The sequence below is a fragment of the Hippocampus bargibanti genome, linkage group LG11, assembly GCF_051943395.1.
Source record: "Hippocampus bargibanti isolate YZ-2025 linkage group LG11, ASM5194339v1, whole genome shotgun sequence".
Classification (NCBI taxonomy): domain Eukaryota; kingdom Metazoa; phylum Chordata; class Actinopteri; order Syngnathiformes; family Syngnathidae; genus Hippocampus; species Hippocampus bargibanti.
In genome coordinates this window covers 17,626,100-17,641,524 of record NC_142744.1, presented here as the reverse complement: position 1 = coordinate 17,641,524, position 15,425 = coordinate 17,626,100, and the positions used below count along the sequence as shown (strand labels likewise).

The following is a 15,425-nucleotide window of genomic DNA, read 5'->3' as shown; positions in this document are numbered from 1 at the left end:
TCATTCCCTTTAAATTCAGCATTACATGACCCGTGCCATAATTTAGACCTGTTTTCACCTGCTCTTAAGTCGAGTCTATTTTCCTGTCACCCAATTGTCAGGTGCGCCGCCGGTGGCTTGAAAAAGAAAACGCCCTCGCTCTACCAAGCAAGATGCAATGCCATCAGCCAATTTCTTAAACATAGTAAACTAGACTTGCCTCTGCATGCAAATGAAGCCGCACCACTTTTTATGCTGAGCGTGCATGGGCCCGTCCGTATATTTTACTGTTTATCTCATATTAACACGGACAGTCAGAAGCAAATGCTAGTCCCAGCATTGCTCTTTGCTTCTAATAATCATACTCATTACAGACACACCCTACAGGGTTTTTTCCCCAATCTTTTGTGTATTGCACGCGTCAAGCCGGTTTAAGGGTACCAACCAGAATCTCTCTCTCTCACTCTCTCTCTTCTCTTTCTCTATCCCCCTCCCCCAGAAACACACACACACACACACACACACACACACACACACACACACACACACACACACACACGCACGCACGCACGCCCACGCACACGCACATTGAGTCACTACCTGGCGCAGGTCAGGGCGTCTGCTGACACACCTGCATTAGCTGCCAGGGAGGAGAACAATCTAGTTTTGAACGTCAACAAACAACACACAAGCGGGATGTAAATGCAGGAACAACGGTTGACTGGTTTCTATTGGACCACAGCCAAGTGTCTTAGTTTTAAAGGACAACCGACGTCTCCGGACAAGTTGTGTCCATAATTTGTAAAATGGCCTCAAATGACTTCTACTGAGCGTATTTTACAAAGATTCCACCGCATATAGCTATATTTTACGTTTTAAGACTTGCGCTGAATATTCCGGAAGTCTTGTTTTTGAGTTGGTGACGAGTCTGTACGAGACGTCACTGAAGGAACGCCCCTGACCGAAAAAAGGACACATTGTAGCAGTCCTTCCATCACGTCAATGCATTTTGCTGTGCTTGTTTGGTCTGAAAACATCATGTTACAGCAAAAAGAGCCAGAAGAGGGCGACCAAGCTCCATATAAGGAATTTATCAGCCTGTGGAAACGGGCTGATTAATTCCTCACAGGAGCTCAGTCGCCATTTTCTGCCTCTTTTTTTGGTGATCCATTTCCCCCCAACGTTGCCTCAAAATGGCACAGAATAATTTCTTTCATCGATTGCAAACATGTATTCTTTCCTCTTCAGAACTACTTGAATCATATTCATAACTGGATGTGTAACAAGAAAGCATATTCTCATAATCTGAAGCCATTGTTTTGTTTCTCCAGCAATGCAAGACGTCTTGGTGTGATGTCACGAACTAGGGGCGGGACTTTCTGAAAATGCCCAATTCGCAGCTCATTTTTTTGCAGATTTTGTACAATTTAAGTCATTGTTATTGGTGTTTTGCATTTGACTAAAAATATCATACTGCGTGTTTTGGGTATTTTAGATTTTATAAAACGTTTTTCTGATGTCAGTTAGGAAACAAAAAAGTGACGTTGGTTGTCCTTTAAGTCTGTACGGCGCAGCTTTGTTTGGGGTGTGTTTGCATAGAAGGAAAGTCATGATGCCTTTTTAATTGTTTCTTCACTTCAAAGGCAGTTCGAGAGCAATTTAAAATGTTTGGATCTGATTGAATGATTGCACAGCATATTGTGTATATTATATGCGCAAAAGTGCCAAATACCACACTTTGTTCCCAAATACTGCATTACCAATTGTACTAATTGAAAAAAGAGAAGTCAGTTACAGTACTCCAAATTTCCTGCACAGAGCAATAATGTGTATCTTCTCAACTGTGACTGTAAAGCGTCCTTGAGAGTTTTGAAAGGCACTTATAAATGACATGTATTATTATTATTATTATTATTATTATTATTATTATTATTATAACACAACCTCATTTTTGTTTTGTCCCTGAGCAATCTCATGTTCGTTCCCTTCCTTTCAGCCCGAGAGTTAGTTTAATATTTTATATACAATTCTGTAAACTCCAAACCTTAACATCAACCAGTTAGAACGCTTATATGCTGAAAAGCCTCCATAAAAAAGGTGATCTATACATGTAATGACAATTTATGACCACCAGAAGGAAGCATTGCCACACATATAGTACGACGCTAACAGGGTTTCTTCAATAAATATTGGGGTTGGGTAAAATATCTGTCTGCATTGTATGAGGAAATTATTGCCATTTTACACTACCTAATCTTTGATTTCCATGCAAATGGCACTTGTTAGCATGCTTTATGTTCCATTCACAAATCTTCCTGCAATTTTACTCCATTCTCTCAATTATTGTTTTTATTGTTTGATGTATCACCCCTGGAAAAAAAAGTCTATTTCGTTTTAAGCAAGGCTCAGATAGAATCAAACGTAAGTGAAATGTATGTTTTATTATTACCAATGCAAAGTTAATGAGCCCAAACATGATGATTTGGCAACCTTGTACGAAGCCACAGGCTACATGTCATAAACTAAACTAAACTAAACTAATGTGCACTCTCTTCCGTTTTGGTCCATGATGGAAGACTAACCTCAAATGAATTATGCACAGTAGACGTATTGCTTCTTAAGGTCTTTTTTTAATAAAGTCCTTAATGAAGCAATAAATACATAAACTATATACTTGACATGTTCAATCACAAATGTGATCCGTTGTCACCCAGGGAAGATGAATGGTTTTCAGTTTGTTCTTCTACACAGCGTACCCATTTACTTGGTGACACTTTCATTTTATAATAATGTCCAATACAATATTGTGTCTTGACTGAGATAATGTCACTGCATTTGAGTGCCATTGCCAGAGATACAATATATTCATTGAAACAATGTGGTTGTTGCGATTGGCTGGCAACCAATTCAGGGTGTCCCCCGCCTCGTGCCCGAAGACAGCTGAGATAGGCTCCAGCACCCCCCGCGACCCTAATGAGGAATAAGCGGTACGGAAAATGAATGGAGGGACAATGTGGTTGTGGAATAGGCCGTTACACGAACACACAGCAAAACTAGTTATAGTTATTAGGAAATTTGCACTAGAGTATTTCTTTTTTACATGTTTACATTTTATATGTTCAGAAATGTGAATCGGCTTGGGTGTCCTGGAATGAATTGAGTTTCCACATATGAGGTTCCATTTTACTAAACAGCACAGAGAAACAACAGTCTATATTAATTCTGTAACTTGACTGAATTATTGAAATCAAATTTGAGCAGATCAAATGGCTAACTAGTTAATGTCCGATTGTCATGCTTAGGGGTCATGTCAAACTTGACCTCTTGTTGCCAAGCAGAAAAGAGGCAGTCAGCAGGAACGAGATCACTCAGGAAATTACTCTGAAAACACCCTGTAAGAATTACAAAACAAATGCACGACAGATTTTGGTTCCTACCCATGTGACACATTTGTATGGATGGTCTCTTGGTGCTCGTTAGACTTTTCTGAGCAACCAATGGTGCACCAAAGCCCAATGAAATTATGTCACTGGACAGCAGGGGTAGGGACACATAGGGAATGACTTTCACTGTTGTATGGCAGTATTTCACTTTTGTTCAAAAGCAGCTGTGTTAAAGTACTCATCCTTTGTATTTAAGTGTATGTCAAAAATAACAGGATGGGGTTTTCGTAGGGGGCAAATTCAGGGTGTTATGGTAAAAGTAGAAGTACTTACTAAACTGCTTTAACAAAAAGTACAGACACTATCATGTACGAAAATACAAAGGTTAAAATTAAATCATCCATCCATCCATCCATCCATTTCCCATACCGCTTATTCCTCATTAGGGTCGCGGGGGATGCTGGACCCTATCCCAGCCGTCTTCGGGCAGGAGCGGGATGGAAACCTGCGACCTCTGCACTGTGAAGCCAGCGTGCTAACCACTCATCAGATGCCAATAATTGCTTCTGATGTCATTTTTGTGTGACAAAAATGACACAAGAAGAAATAATTTCACTTCCCCCCATCATTAAGGTGACTCTGATTTTGTAAAAAAAATAATAATAAAAATACTGTTATCATGTAGTTGCATAAAAAAAGTTGCAAAAATAAAATTAAACATTAACCTCAGTAGCACCTGTCCTACATCACAGACAGTTTTCAGTGGTCAGCAGTCTGCAAATACAGCTAGCGATTAACGCCCAAGAAAAGGATCTGTTATTTAATCCTCGTTCTAAATTTGTACAATCTGCAATCTATTGGTGGGTATGACAGAATAAGGCAATTTGGAGCACCGGGAGCATCATTTTGAAATGGTAAACATGAGCTATAATAGTGATGTTATATATAAATGTATTCGCGGGTCGGAATGGGCCCCACACCGTGAGACAGCGGGGGATCAGTGTACGTTGAACTCAAGTCAGCGACGAAACGAAAACCACCCATCACATTCTCCAAAGACACCGGTTTGTGTCAACGAATTGTAAACATTACCTTTTCATTATTTTTACTACATTTGATAACCAGTAATACGCATATTATTATGCCAGGTCAATTTGGTTGTTTGATTGCAGATGACGTCCCTTGCTGAGAGCCATGTAAGGTGAGTCCGCCTTTGCACGGGGCTTCATGCTCAGCCCAGGTGTGTTACCAGCCTCTCATTTCCGGGAACTCGCCGGCACCGACACAATGAACCAGTCGACGGGGAGGAAAGTAGTCATATAGTTATCGTTGATGGACCGCTGCGTGCGCGTCGGCCTTACACGCCGGTGGAAAAAGAAGAATTGGTTCCCTACAACAGATGAGTCTTACTTCCAAAGCATTCGGCGAGGAGCTGAGCGCATTGACGTAATGTGGAGTCGACCGGGTGGGGGGAGTTGAGGAGGAGGCGGCGGCGGAGGAGGAGGAGGTGGTGTTCGTCGCGGTGGTGTTGGAGGGGGGCGCGCGCTTCAACCCCTCCTTCCCGAACACAAGCCGAAGAGGCATCCACCGGCGGAAGCGCGATGGCCGACACCGACGACCATCAACCGGAGAACGGCTTCGTGTCCCCCGAGAGCACGTCGTCCTCAACTGGCCCGCTGACGCGCATCGACGGCGCCGTCCTCCCGTTTCTTGGTGGCTTCGGGAAGTACCAGAAACAGCTGATTCTGCTCACATGGATCCCGGCGCTCTTCATCGGATTCAGCCAGCACTCGGACAATTTCCTACTGGCTCAGCCCAACAATACATGCATCCAGCCCTTGTCGAACACCACCACTTCCACCACCCCCACTACGACTGCCGGTGGAAACGTGACGTGGGCCCATTCCTGGACGTCGGGTGGCCCCCAAAACGGCAGCGGGCGGACTGCTGGCGTCCACAACGACACGGGCGACAACACGCAGTGCCTGTGCAACGCGTGGACTTTTGAGCTGCACACTGGCCTTGTACAGAACGTTGTTACGAAGGTAAGCTGTTTTTTTTTTCATTCATTCATTCATTCATTCATTCATTCATTCATCATTCATTCATTCATTCATTAAATTAATGAAAGGATGGGTGGTGATAGGGCCGGATTCTGTGCCTGACCACCTGCTCCATTTCAACGTTTTGCCCCACGAGTGTCCCCCAAAGCATGTCTTTATGATTGCCACTGCAACATTGCCACTCTGCCCTCTTGACAAGAGTCCACATTTATTATCCGGACCCTTGGTGTCACCTTCCCGACAGGCCCGGTGGTATTTGCCGCTGGCAGCGGCGCATCAAGAAGACATAATAGACAGGAGCCGCTCGATTTCGGGCAAATGTCTTTTGTACGCACACTCTGGAATAATACAACCCCTGACCAAACATCACCCCCACCACCACTGCCCATGCACCACCTGCCCTGTGACTTACATTATACCTGAGGAGTTCTTTCTGGGGGGCTTTTTAATGTCGTGTCATGTTGTCGATCCAATAACCATGTAATGCTGTAATTTTCTCGTATCTGCAGAGCAATTAAAATCTGGGCAATTTGTGTGTAAAATAAACACGATGGACTAATGTAATCAAATCATCGACACACGCCCGACAACTAGAATTAATGGAGATGAAAGTGCAATTTGATTAGCTCGCAGCTGCAGGCGGGCAAGAGGAACTTATTCAGATTCCGCAAATAAATGCCGGTTGAGTTTTGCAGGCTTATCGGTCTGATTTTAAGCCAAGCTTTGAAGCGTTACTGCTCCAACGGTGGTTGGGATACCCTGGGCTTATGTCCGCTACAATGCCAACATTCCATCTACTTGTATCCAATAATGTCTGATTTAAATAAAGCAAACAATCTACAGCGACTCAGGACGCAATTGAGCAGTAATCGATTACATCTCTTGGTCAGAATGATTGATTTATTCATAACACAGATTTATAACACACATTTTACGGCACATACAGTTCCATCCCTTTTCAACACCCGCTATCCGAAAGATGGTCATGGGGAGTTTCTGGAGCCGATCACAACTGACTCTGCATGGAAGGCAGACTGCACCCCGAACTGGTTACCAGTCAGTCGCAGAGCACCTATAGAGACAAATGACCATTCATGCCCACATCCGCACAGTAACCCAGTGGGAGCCATTCCCTACATGCCCCCACACAATTCAGGCGAGTGTACCACAACATCAGAAGTCAATATTTCAATCATTTTTCGGAGGACACCTTTAACCGGTTGCCATGGATGTTTTTGAAATGTGGGACGGAACCAGAGTATCTATAGAAAACCCCACAGGTGATGATGATCTTTAAAACAAGGGTGTCAAACTAATTTTTTTGCCGCGGGCCACATTTTAGTTACAGTTTCCTCTCAAGGGCCGTTATGAATTTGGGGAAGCCATTAGAATGTTTCATTCCCTCCACATTCTACATACAGAGCGCACAACTAATTAATGAATGACTTATTTTCAAATCTGAAGTCAAGAATAACGACTATTATTGTGGTTTTCATACGACAATTTGAAATTTTGGTTCGGACTTCAACTAGCATCATGGAACTTGACATGCTTGATTTGCTTTCGTGGGCCGAATAAATTGATGTGGCGGGCCAGATCAGGCCCCCGGGACTTGAGTTTGACACCTATGTTTTATTTTAGACCAGGGGTCGGGAACCTTTTTGACTAAGAGAGCCATAAAAGTAAAATATTTAGAAATGTTTTTCAGCGAGAGCCACACGCACGCGCGCGCGCACATACAAACGCTCGCATGGCCACTTCAACAAAATATCAATGTATTATTTAACATAACTTTGTGATAGTACACACCGTTAACATGGATGGTTTTCCGTTCCTCGTGTTTGGTAAAAATCCAGGAAAACGATCGGAATGAAATTCAATTTGCCGGTCCAGAGGCGAAGTTACTGCTAGCTAGCCTGCACACGGGTCATAAGCTTCCACACTTGCTATCTGCAATCTACTTCTGGCAGAAGTATGTCGATGCTAACGTTAACATGGGGCTTGTTAAAATGTCACTGACATTCGACTGTTTCATCGATGGTATTGTTTCATTGCAAATTAGAATCAGAACATTTTCTCTCCTCTAATGCTCCGGTGCATTCACACTGAAGTTGTGCTCATTTAAAGGGCCGTTTACCTATTTCAACATGACGGCCACTATCATCCAATCAAAATTGCGCTTTCCGCGAACTGCAGCCCCAACGGGAAATGAACGCCGAAAAAAAGACAATGTGTATTATAATATGTAATATTTATCGGCGCGCCATATGCAATCATCAAAAGAGCCATATATGGCTCGCGAGCCATAGGTTCCCGACCCCTGTTTTAGACCTTTACTGATTTTAATGAGATGGGATTTGGGCTGAATGGAGGAATTTACCCAGTTTAAGTGGTAAAATATATTGGGAGTGATTACGTAATTCAATATTCAACAGTGGCTCATCCTCTCATGCTGGTGTCACCTCTCTGCATTCTGTATTTGTGTTCCCTTTGCATAAACACTGAGAATGTCATGATGATGCCATTACATGCTTGAATGGTCAGTCAGAGCCTCAACCATGCAACCTTGTCAACCTAGAGGCAAGGTCACTTGCCAGAATTTGTCATTTACGGTTGCATTTTGCCCATGGATGAGAAGGTTTCTTCAGCCGTCATCTGTACTTTGCCCATGGTAAAAAAAGGACATGGCAGTGATGGATGGCTGAGGATCGATTCAGATTCCCAACATCGGTTCGATTCTCAAGGGCTTGATTTGATACACTTTGATAGATTTTTATTTCACTTCAGAATCTTACAAATTCCCAATTTATTCCAATGTGGAAAACATTCAGAAGAATCAGTGTTGCCACTAGTGGAAAAATCTTGCTCTAACTACCACTACTTGTATAAATCTGACTATTTACATTAAAAATTGAATCTAATGTAATTGTATGATTTGTATATTTTTTTTATTGATCATGAACCTATCAAAACAAAACAATCACAATTTCAATCTAACAAACCAAAGCATCTCCCACTGTGCCTGCCTCGGGGCTGGTCAGGACTGTTTGCGCCGGATTGAGTCTCCTTCAAAGATTCATTGTCTTTCCACAATAGCTCACTTTCAAGTAGCAAATCTTGCCTACTTTTCCGTCTCACCCTTGACCCCCTTTTTGTAAATTTTATTTTTGAAACCCGAATACTTATATCCATCTACTTTCTAGCCGTTGAGCGTTAATTTCAGTGCTTTTTATATGCGACTGTTAATGTTGGCGAGATCTTGATGAGTCACATTAATTAATTGGAATAAGAAATCAGGAAACAGTATGGTCAGTTTATGGTTTTATGAATTAATATTGACATATGGAAATGAAAATTGATTACATTCGATCAATCATTTTTTAAGACAGCTCTACTGTTATTCCCACCATGTTGTTTAGCAATAGCAAGTAATCCAAGGACGACAACCCGAAAAAGAACAATTCTGAAATAATTGTGTTAATTTTTTTTCTGTCCTAGTTGTGTGCGATACTACCAGAATATTTGCATCGCTTGCTGTTGTTCACCAGTAGGAGTAAAATAATATACAAGTTGACTGAATGACAACATTTCTCTTGTGCATGGCTGTGTCCCACATTTTGGGACGTTCTTTTGTTGATAGGCTGAATTGACAAAGTCATTGAATTGCAATAGGAAAAAATAGTACATGTCAGTCATTGCCACTGGGCTCTTTGAATGATTGTGTGATAAATGTCACATGTCATGCCAGCCAACCTACTTTTGTTTTCGAGATAGCAGCGCACAGATGGTTGGCAGTAGTCGGAAAATTACAGAAAGCACCCCACCTCTAAAATCTGTGGAGCAGTCATTTATGCCCAAGCATAACGCACACACACACACATACACGCGCACACACACGCACACGCACGCACACACACACACACACACACACACACACACACACACACACACACACACACACACACACACACACACACACACACACACACACACACACACACACACACACACACACAGACACATGCTGATTTTGCCCACTGAGCTATTTGTTAGAAATCTAGCCGAACTAGGAACGGTAAATATATTTTCCTCTAAAAGCACTACAGATAAGACTTTTTGCTGCACATTTACTTGGCAATAAAAGGTAAGAGATTAACTCATTGGAGGCTTCTTCATTTGCGTAGAGTGCGTTGCCTCTCCCACTTGACCCCCACCTCGTGTGCATTGCCACATGTTCCTGTCTCCAAGTAGATAAAATAGGATGTGGCAGAGCAGCAGGAACCTGATGACTTTGCGTTTACGCCTGTGTTTGGACTACGTGGTCACAATTCAGTTCAGCTACCCATGACACTGTGTAAGTAAGGCAAGTGTCAACACTGGCCTAATGCATGCACGTACGCACGCACACAAGGCTCCATGTGACTGGACCCTAATGATTATGTGTGAACAACATGAGGCTACACTGTACTCTGAGTTCTCACTCTTCAGCTGGGCGGAAAGGCCCTCAAACAGTGAAGTGCTGAAATGAGATCATTCAAACAAAATTCAATTCCCTGAGATACAGGACAATACTCACTGAGAGCATGTTAAAATATTTGAAAAGTTGTCACGATGGTCAACCATTCTGTTTTCAGTTTGCAAGAGTCAAATCATGAGCTATTTTCAGTTGGTAGGGTGTGCTACCATTTCTAGTACCTACTTCTTTCCAAGTGTGTAGGGCAGATGAGGCTGTGTAATTAACCAAAATATAATAGCAATTTCAATTTCCAACCATTCAAATAGAATAAAAACAATTAATCGATGAGAAGGTTTCTTCAGCCGTCATCTGTACAATTTTGAAGGTTTCAGACGTTTCGCCTCCTATCCAAGAGGCTTCGTCAGCGTACTAAAGTCTGACTGGTCGTATCGGCCCTATTTATATATCCCTAATGTCCAGACATTAGATATATATATATATATATATATATATATATATATATATATATATATATATATATATATATATATATATATATATATATACACAGTAAAGTCTCGTTATATCGATATTCAAGGGAGTCCGAAAAAATATCGATATAACCGGGACTATCGATATATCCGACCCTGTTTGCATGTAATTTTCTCCGTGCGTGCATAGAAATAGTATCGATATAACCGGGACTATCGATATATCGATATAACGAGACTTTACTGTATATATATATATATATATATATATATATATATATATATATATATATATATATATATATATATATATATATATATATATATATATATATATATATATATATAGCACGCACGCGCGCACGCGCACACACACACACACACACACACACACACACACACACACACACACACACACACACACACACACACACACACATAAAATTATGGAAAACAGTTATATTAACTCATTCACAGAGGTTTTGTCATTATGGCTTGAATTCCAGGGCCCACAGAATATTGAGTTTTAGGACTACATAAACGTTCAATGCAACGTACGAACCCTTAGACTCTCTTCTTTCATCAGAAAAAAATAGTTAATTCTGAAATCATATGGGGTGTTGTCCAAAATACAACGCAATACATACATTTTTTTATAAACGTTTATATAACGTTTTAACAACAGCTGAAGCTGGAAATAAGCACTAACATAGAAAAAACCGGAAATTCTGCCCCTTTGCGGTAGAAAAAAACATTGCCAGAAGTCTAGCCAGGGTTTTATCAGCACTCAAGCAAGAAAAAAAAACTAAACCCGAATTAATTAGTGAATGATGCTCTACGTCATATTTTTAATTCTTGAATAAATTTGTGAATGGCAGTGAATGAGTTCAAAGAGCACAAATAGCCACTATTGTCTTCTATTCAACTCTTATCTCCTTTTGTGCACTCTTTGTCAACACATGTACTGCAGGAAGAACTGCTGTGTATTATGATTGATTGTATTTTTTATTGCTTTCATTTGAATATATTTGTTATTTTACTTTGCTACAATTTACATTTTCTGGTTGGTCTTCGACACAATAACCAACATTGAGTTTTCAAAGAATTCCAACACATTAACACAGACTTCCACCTGATAAAATGGCATGAAATACAAGCCCTGGAAGCTGTTTTATTTATTAGATTTATTTTAGATTTAGTCCTTTGCTGGCTTTACCACTTGTCATCGGCGGCATGATTCATTAGCACTGCTTGCTAAGTTTCAGTCCCTTCCTTGCTGGCACTGAAAGTAACATTTGCAAAACGTGGCAAAGGATCCAAAGTGGTTCATGTGGAGACCCGCTCTAATTGAGTCAAAGCCCTCCTCAGGGTCTGTCTTAATTGGACTGAGCCTCTGAAATGAGAATGTATCATTACCCTCTTGCGTAACGAACACTTCTCGACTCACACTTGGAGTCTGCAACATTAGAGCGAGACCCAAGAGCATCGTCGGTCCAACGTCGGTGTGTTTGGGTGTGATAAGGAGGCTTTTACATAAAAAGTGGCCGGGCCTCAGATGTGAAAGATGATACTGTCGGATGAACACCCATGACGTGAAGAGGCCCACACTGCACCGAGTGCACCTTGCTCTGTTTAGCCAGCTGTTCAACTCCCCCTCCTGCCTGATGCTGATCAGTGTCAGACACACAGCTGTAAAAAGGAGGTGACCTCCGCCCACTCACCCCATGCGCTCAGGGGTGCAGCAACTCAGGGTGCACGGGTGAGCGTCACCCGTGGACGAATGACGCCGGTGTTCGCAAAAGATTAATCTTACGATGAGGACCCTGTGTGTCAATTTTGTTTCTGATAAAAGCAGTGAATATTTCCCAAGGTGGGGTTCAATTACGTCATTCATCATTAAAGTTAGGCACAAATGGTGGGGACATGACATTGGTATTGCACTGCAGATTCGCCATCCTTCCATAATTTAGACATTTCAGAGTACACATCTAGAAAAAAATGTATGTTAATGCGAGCCAGCCATATTCATAAGCCAGTTTTAAATTTGAGAAACTTCCACTCAAAAATTAGGCTAGCCTACTAAGTTCTGTTCTAGTGTCTGGTGTACTTGAGTTGGTCAATACAGTAGGGCGATCATTGTCAAATAATTTTAGAATGGATGAACTCACCAATTAATCAAATACTGTGCTGTAGTCTGAAAACAATAATTGTAGAACAATTGCCAATTTTAAAGTTCAACAATCGCTCAAAACGCTGAAGTGTTGAAATACAAGTTAATTAACTTGATAATTGGTTTTGATGATTTTGACAGCTTTACAAAGCAGCAAACAAGACACGGTACCATATCCTCAAATCAGAGTACTGTCATATGACCACAACTGACCAGTGACAGTGACAGCATGGTGCCACGATATTGCAGTTATTGTATTAATGATGGCAGCCCACTAGTCGAGTCATTAGCATGCCAGCTTCACAGTGCGGAGGTCGTGAGGTCAAGACTTGCTCCGGCCTCCCTGAGTGGAGTTTGCATGTTCTCCCCGGGCCCGCGTTGTTTGTCTGTCTGTGCCCTGCGAATGGCTGGCAACCAATTCAGGGTGTCCCCCGGCTAGTGCCCGAAGACGGCTGGCATAGGCTCCAGCAACCCAAATGAAGATAAAGCAGTCTGGAAAATGGATGGATGGACAATTCCCTGTATAATTCCTCTCATCAAACTAAAAACTGGTGTTAAAATTGCAGAAAAAAAATCGGTTTATTTTCTCTTCATCTGTAAAAAGATAACAACAGTGTGAATTTAATTACATGCTTGTAAACACAACACACACAACATACGCACTCACACACAGAATATGCAATAGAGGCTAACATGAACTCGCCTAGGCAATACATTTCACAGTATTTTATGAGCATATCAGCTGAACTTTGAATCCCTTATTTCATGCCAAGTCAACTGGGATAGGCTGCAGACCTCCTGCAAACCTCATGAGGATAAAGCGCTCTGGAAAATGCATGGATGGATGTATTAATGATTTTTTTTCTGTGAATGATACATTATTTTAATATGATTTTTCTGGTGGATTGGATTGAAGTTGCCAGTCTTGAGGTTCCTGGAAAACTATTGGTATTTGTGAAATGCTGTCGCATAACGTAAAGTTAATTTAGCTGGAGTATCCTCGAAACAACTTCCTGACAAGTTTTTTAAGTTTTTCACTTTCCTTTTAAAATACAAAAATCACCATTAAATAAATTAATCCCCAATTCCAAAAACTACAATTTAAAAGTAACTAAGTTACTAAATCATTATTCTTTACAGACAGTAATCATGGAAACAAACTTTTAAATTTCAAATGCATGAGTTAGTACAATATAAAATCTGACATTGTGAAAGTCACATGCTCAACATTGACCATGTCACTATTTGCATCTTTACCTTGAGCGACCAGCTCGTGTTATCTCCACAACTTGGGTGGAGCTTGACTTACTGCATTTTACTGATTGGTTGACAAAGAAGTTTAGTTTGTTTCTTCCTCTCATGCTTGCCTGAATGTATTTTGAGGTCTTGCTTCCTCTTACATTTCAAATACATGTATCAACAATGCAATTCAAAACACAATCGGAAATGTTTTGATTTTGTTGGAAAACTTTATTTCGTGTACTGTTTGTATTTGTTTAAATATTTTAATGTAATGTTGAGATATGTTCAGAGGTAATGAAATGCAGCCCAAATGTTTCAATTGCTTAATGTAGCATGAATAATTTGAAGTGATAAAGCCACAGTTGTGTTTGCATTATTGTGGTAATCATACTTATAATTCACCAAATTGTGTTTATAAGTTTATGAGTTCACTTGTTAGTGAGAATTTGACAAGGTGTCGCTGTAAACAAAAGGGTGCAAGTGTAATTAGGTTCACTTGAAAGAGGAAAATAAACTTGTATTCATTGTATTCATTCATGCTACACTTGCTGCTGCGTTCGCGTTAGCGTGACCTCTCATCTCATCTCATTTTCCGTACCGCTTATTCCTCATTAGGGTCGCGGGGGATGCTGGAGCCTATCTCAGCTGTCTTCGGGCACGAGGCGGGGGACACCCTGAATTGGTTGCCAGCCAATCGCAGGGCACACAAAGACATACAACAGTCACTCTCACACTCACACCGAGGGACAATTTGGAGTGGTCAATCTGCCTGCCATGCATGTTTTTGGAGTGTGGGAGTAAACCGAAGGACCCGAAGAAAACCCACGCGGGTCCGGGGAGAACATGCAAACTCCACACAGGGAGGCCGGACCGGGACGCAAACCGGCGACCTCTGCACTGTGAAGCCGGTGTGCTAACCACTCGACTACCGGGCCGCCCGTTAGCGTGACCTGTAATACCGAAATAACCACATTTATCGTTGTGTTTATAAAAATAAGTTGTTCAACACCATCTCAGTAGTAAGTAGCAAAGAATTGGGAATGAGAATTGTTGAATGGAATGTGCCGATGTACCAGATCAAGTGACCAGTGATCGTCTCCTGCTCTCCAGAGTTTATCCACACTGCAGATGGAAGCAAAGTGAAAGCATCCAGTATATTCTCTTCCTCTCACTGGATTTCTTTTTTGACATGCTATTGTCTTCAAGCCCCACTCTGCACGCCTACCACTTCACAACTTGGAAGGGTCTGATTATCACTGTTGCTAGGCAGTAACTATGCAGCAGTCTGATTTGTTGACTCTGTTTCTGAGTGCTTTTTCTATCTTCTATTGTGATTCATACTTTTTATTGATGCTTCTTGTTCTTTAGATCTGCTGCTCACATGTACTGCATAATGTATTATTATTATTTTTTTTATATGTATATTTTTTGCCTTTGCGACTCTAAGTGTTCCTCGCTCTCCCCACCTACTCCTTTGACACATCCCACCCACAGATTTAAAGTTCAGCAGGTTCAAAAGAGAGCAGCTCCGGGTCCAGCTGTGAATAACTTGGCTGAGCTTTGAATGTGCTCTTTCGTTATGACTTTGATCATTGATTAATCACAATCGTTTTTTAGCTCTGTGTTGCATTACAACATTTT

At 41.4% G+C, this 15,425-nt stretch overlaps 1 protein-coding gene across 1 annotated transcript in view; it reads left to right on the top strand.

The window, feature by feature from the left end:
- The first annotated feature begins 2,428 nt into the window (after positions 1-2,428).
- Positions 2,429-15,425, top strand: part of LOC148891822 (solute carrier family 22 member 23-like) — a 68,292-nt gene continuing 55,295 nt past the window's right edge. Inside the window, exon 1 of the mRNA XM_089007383.1 lies at positions 2,429-5,407. Coding sequence (XP_088863509.1) covers positions 4,964-5,407 — 444 coding nt within the window. The 5' untranslated portion in view covers positions 2,429-4,963. The remainder of the gene's footprint in view (positions 5,408-15,425) is intronic.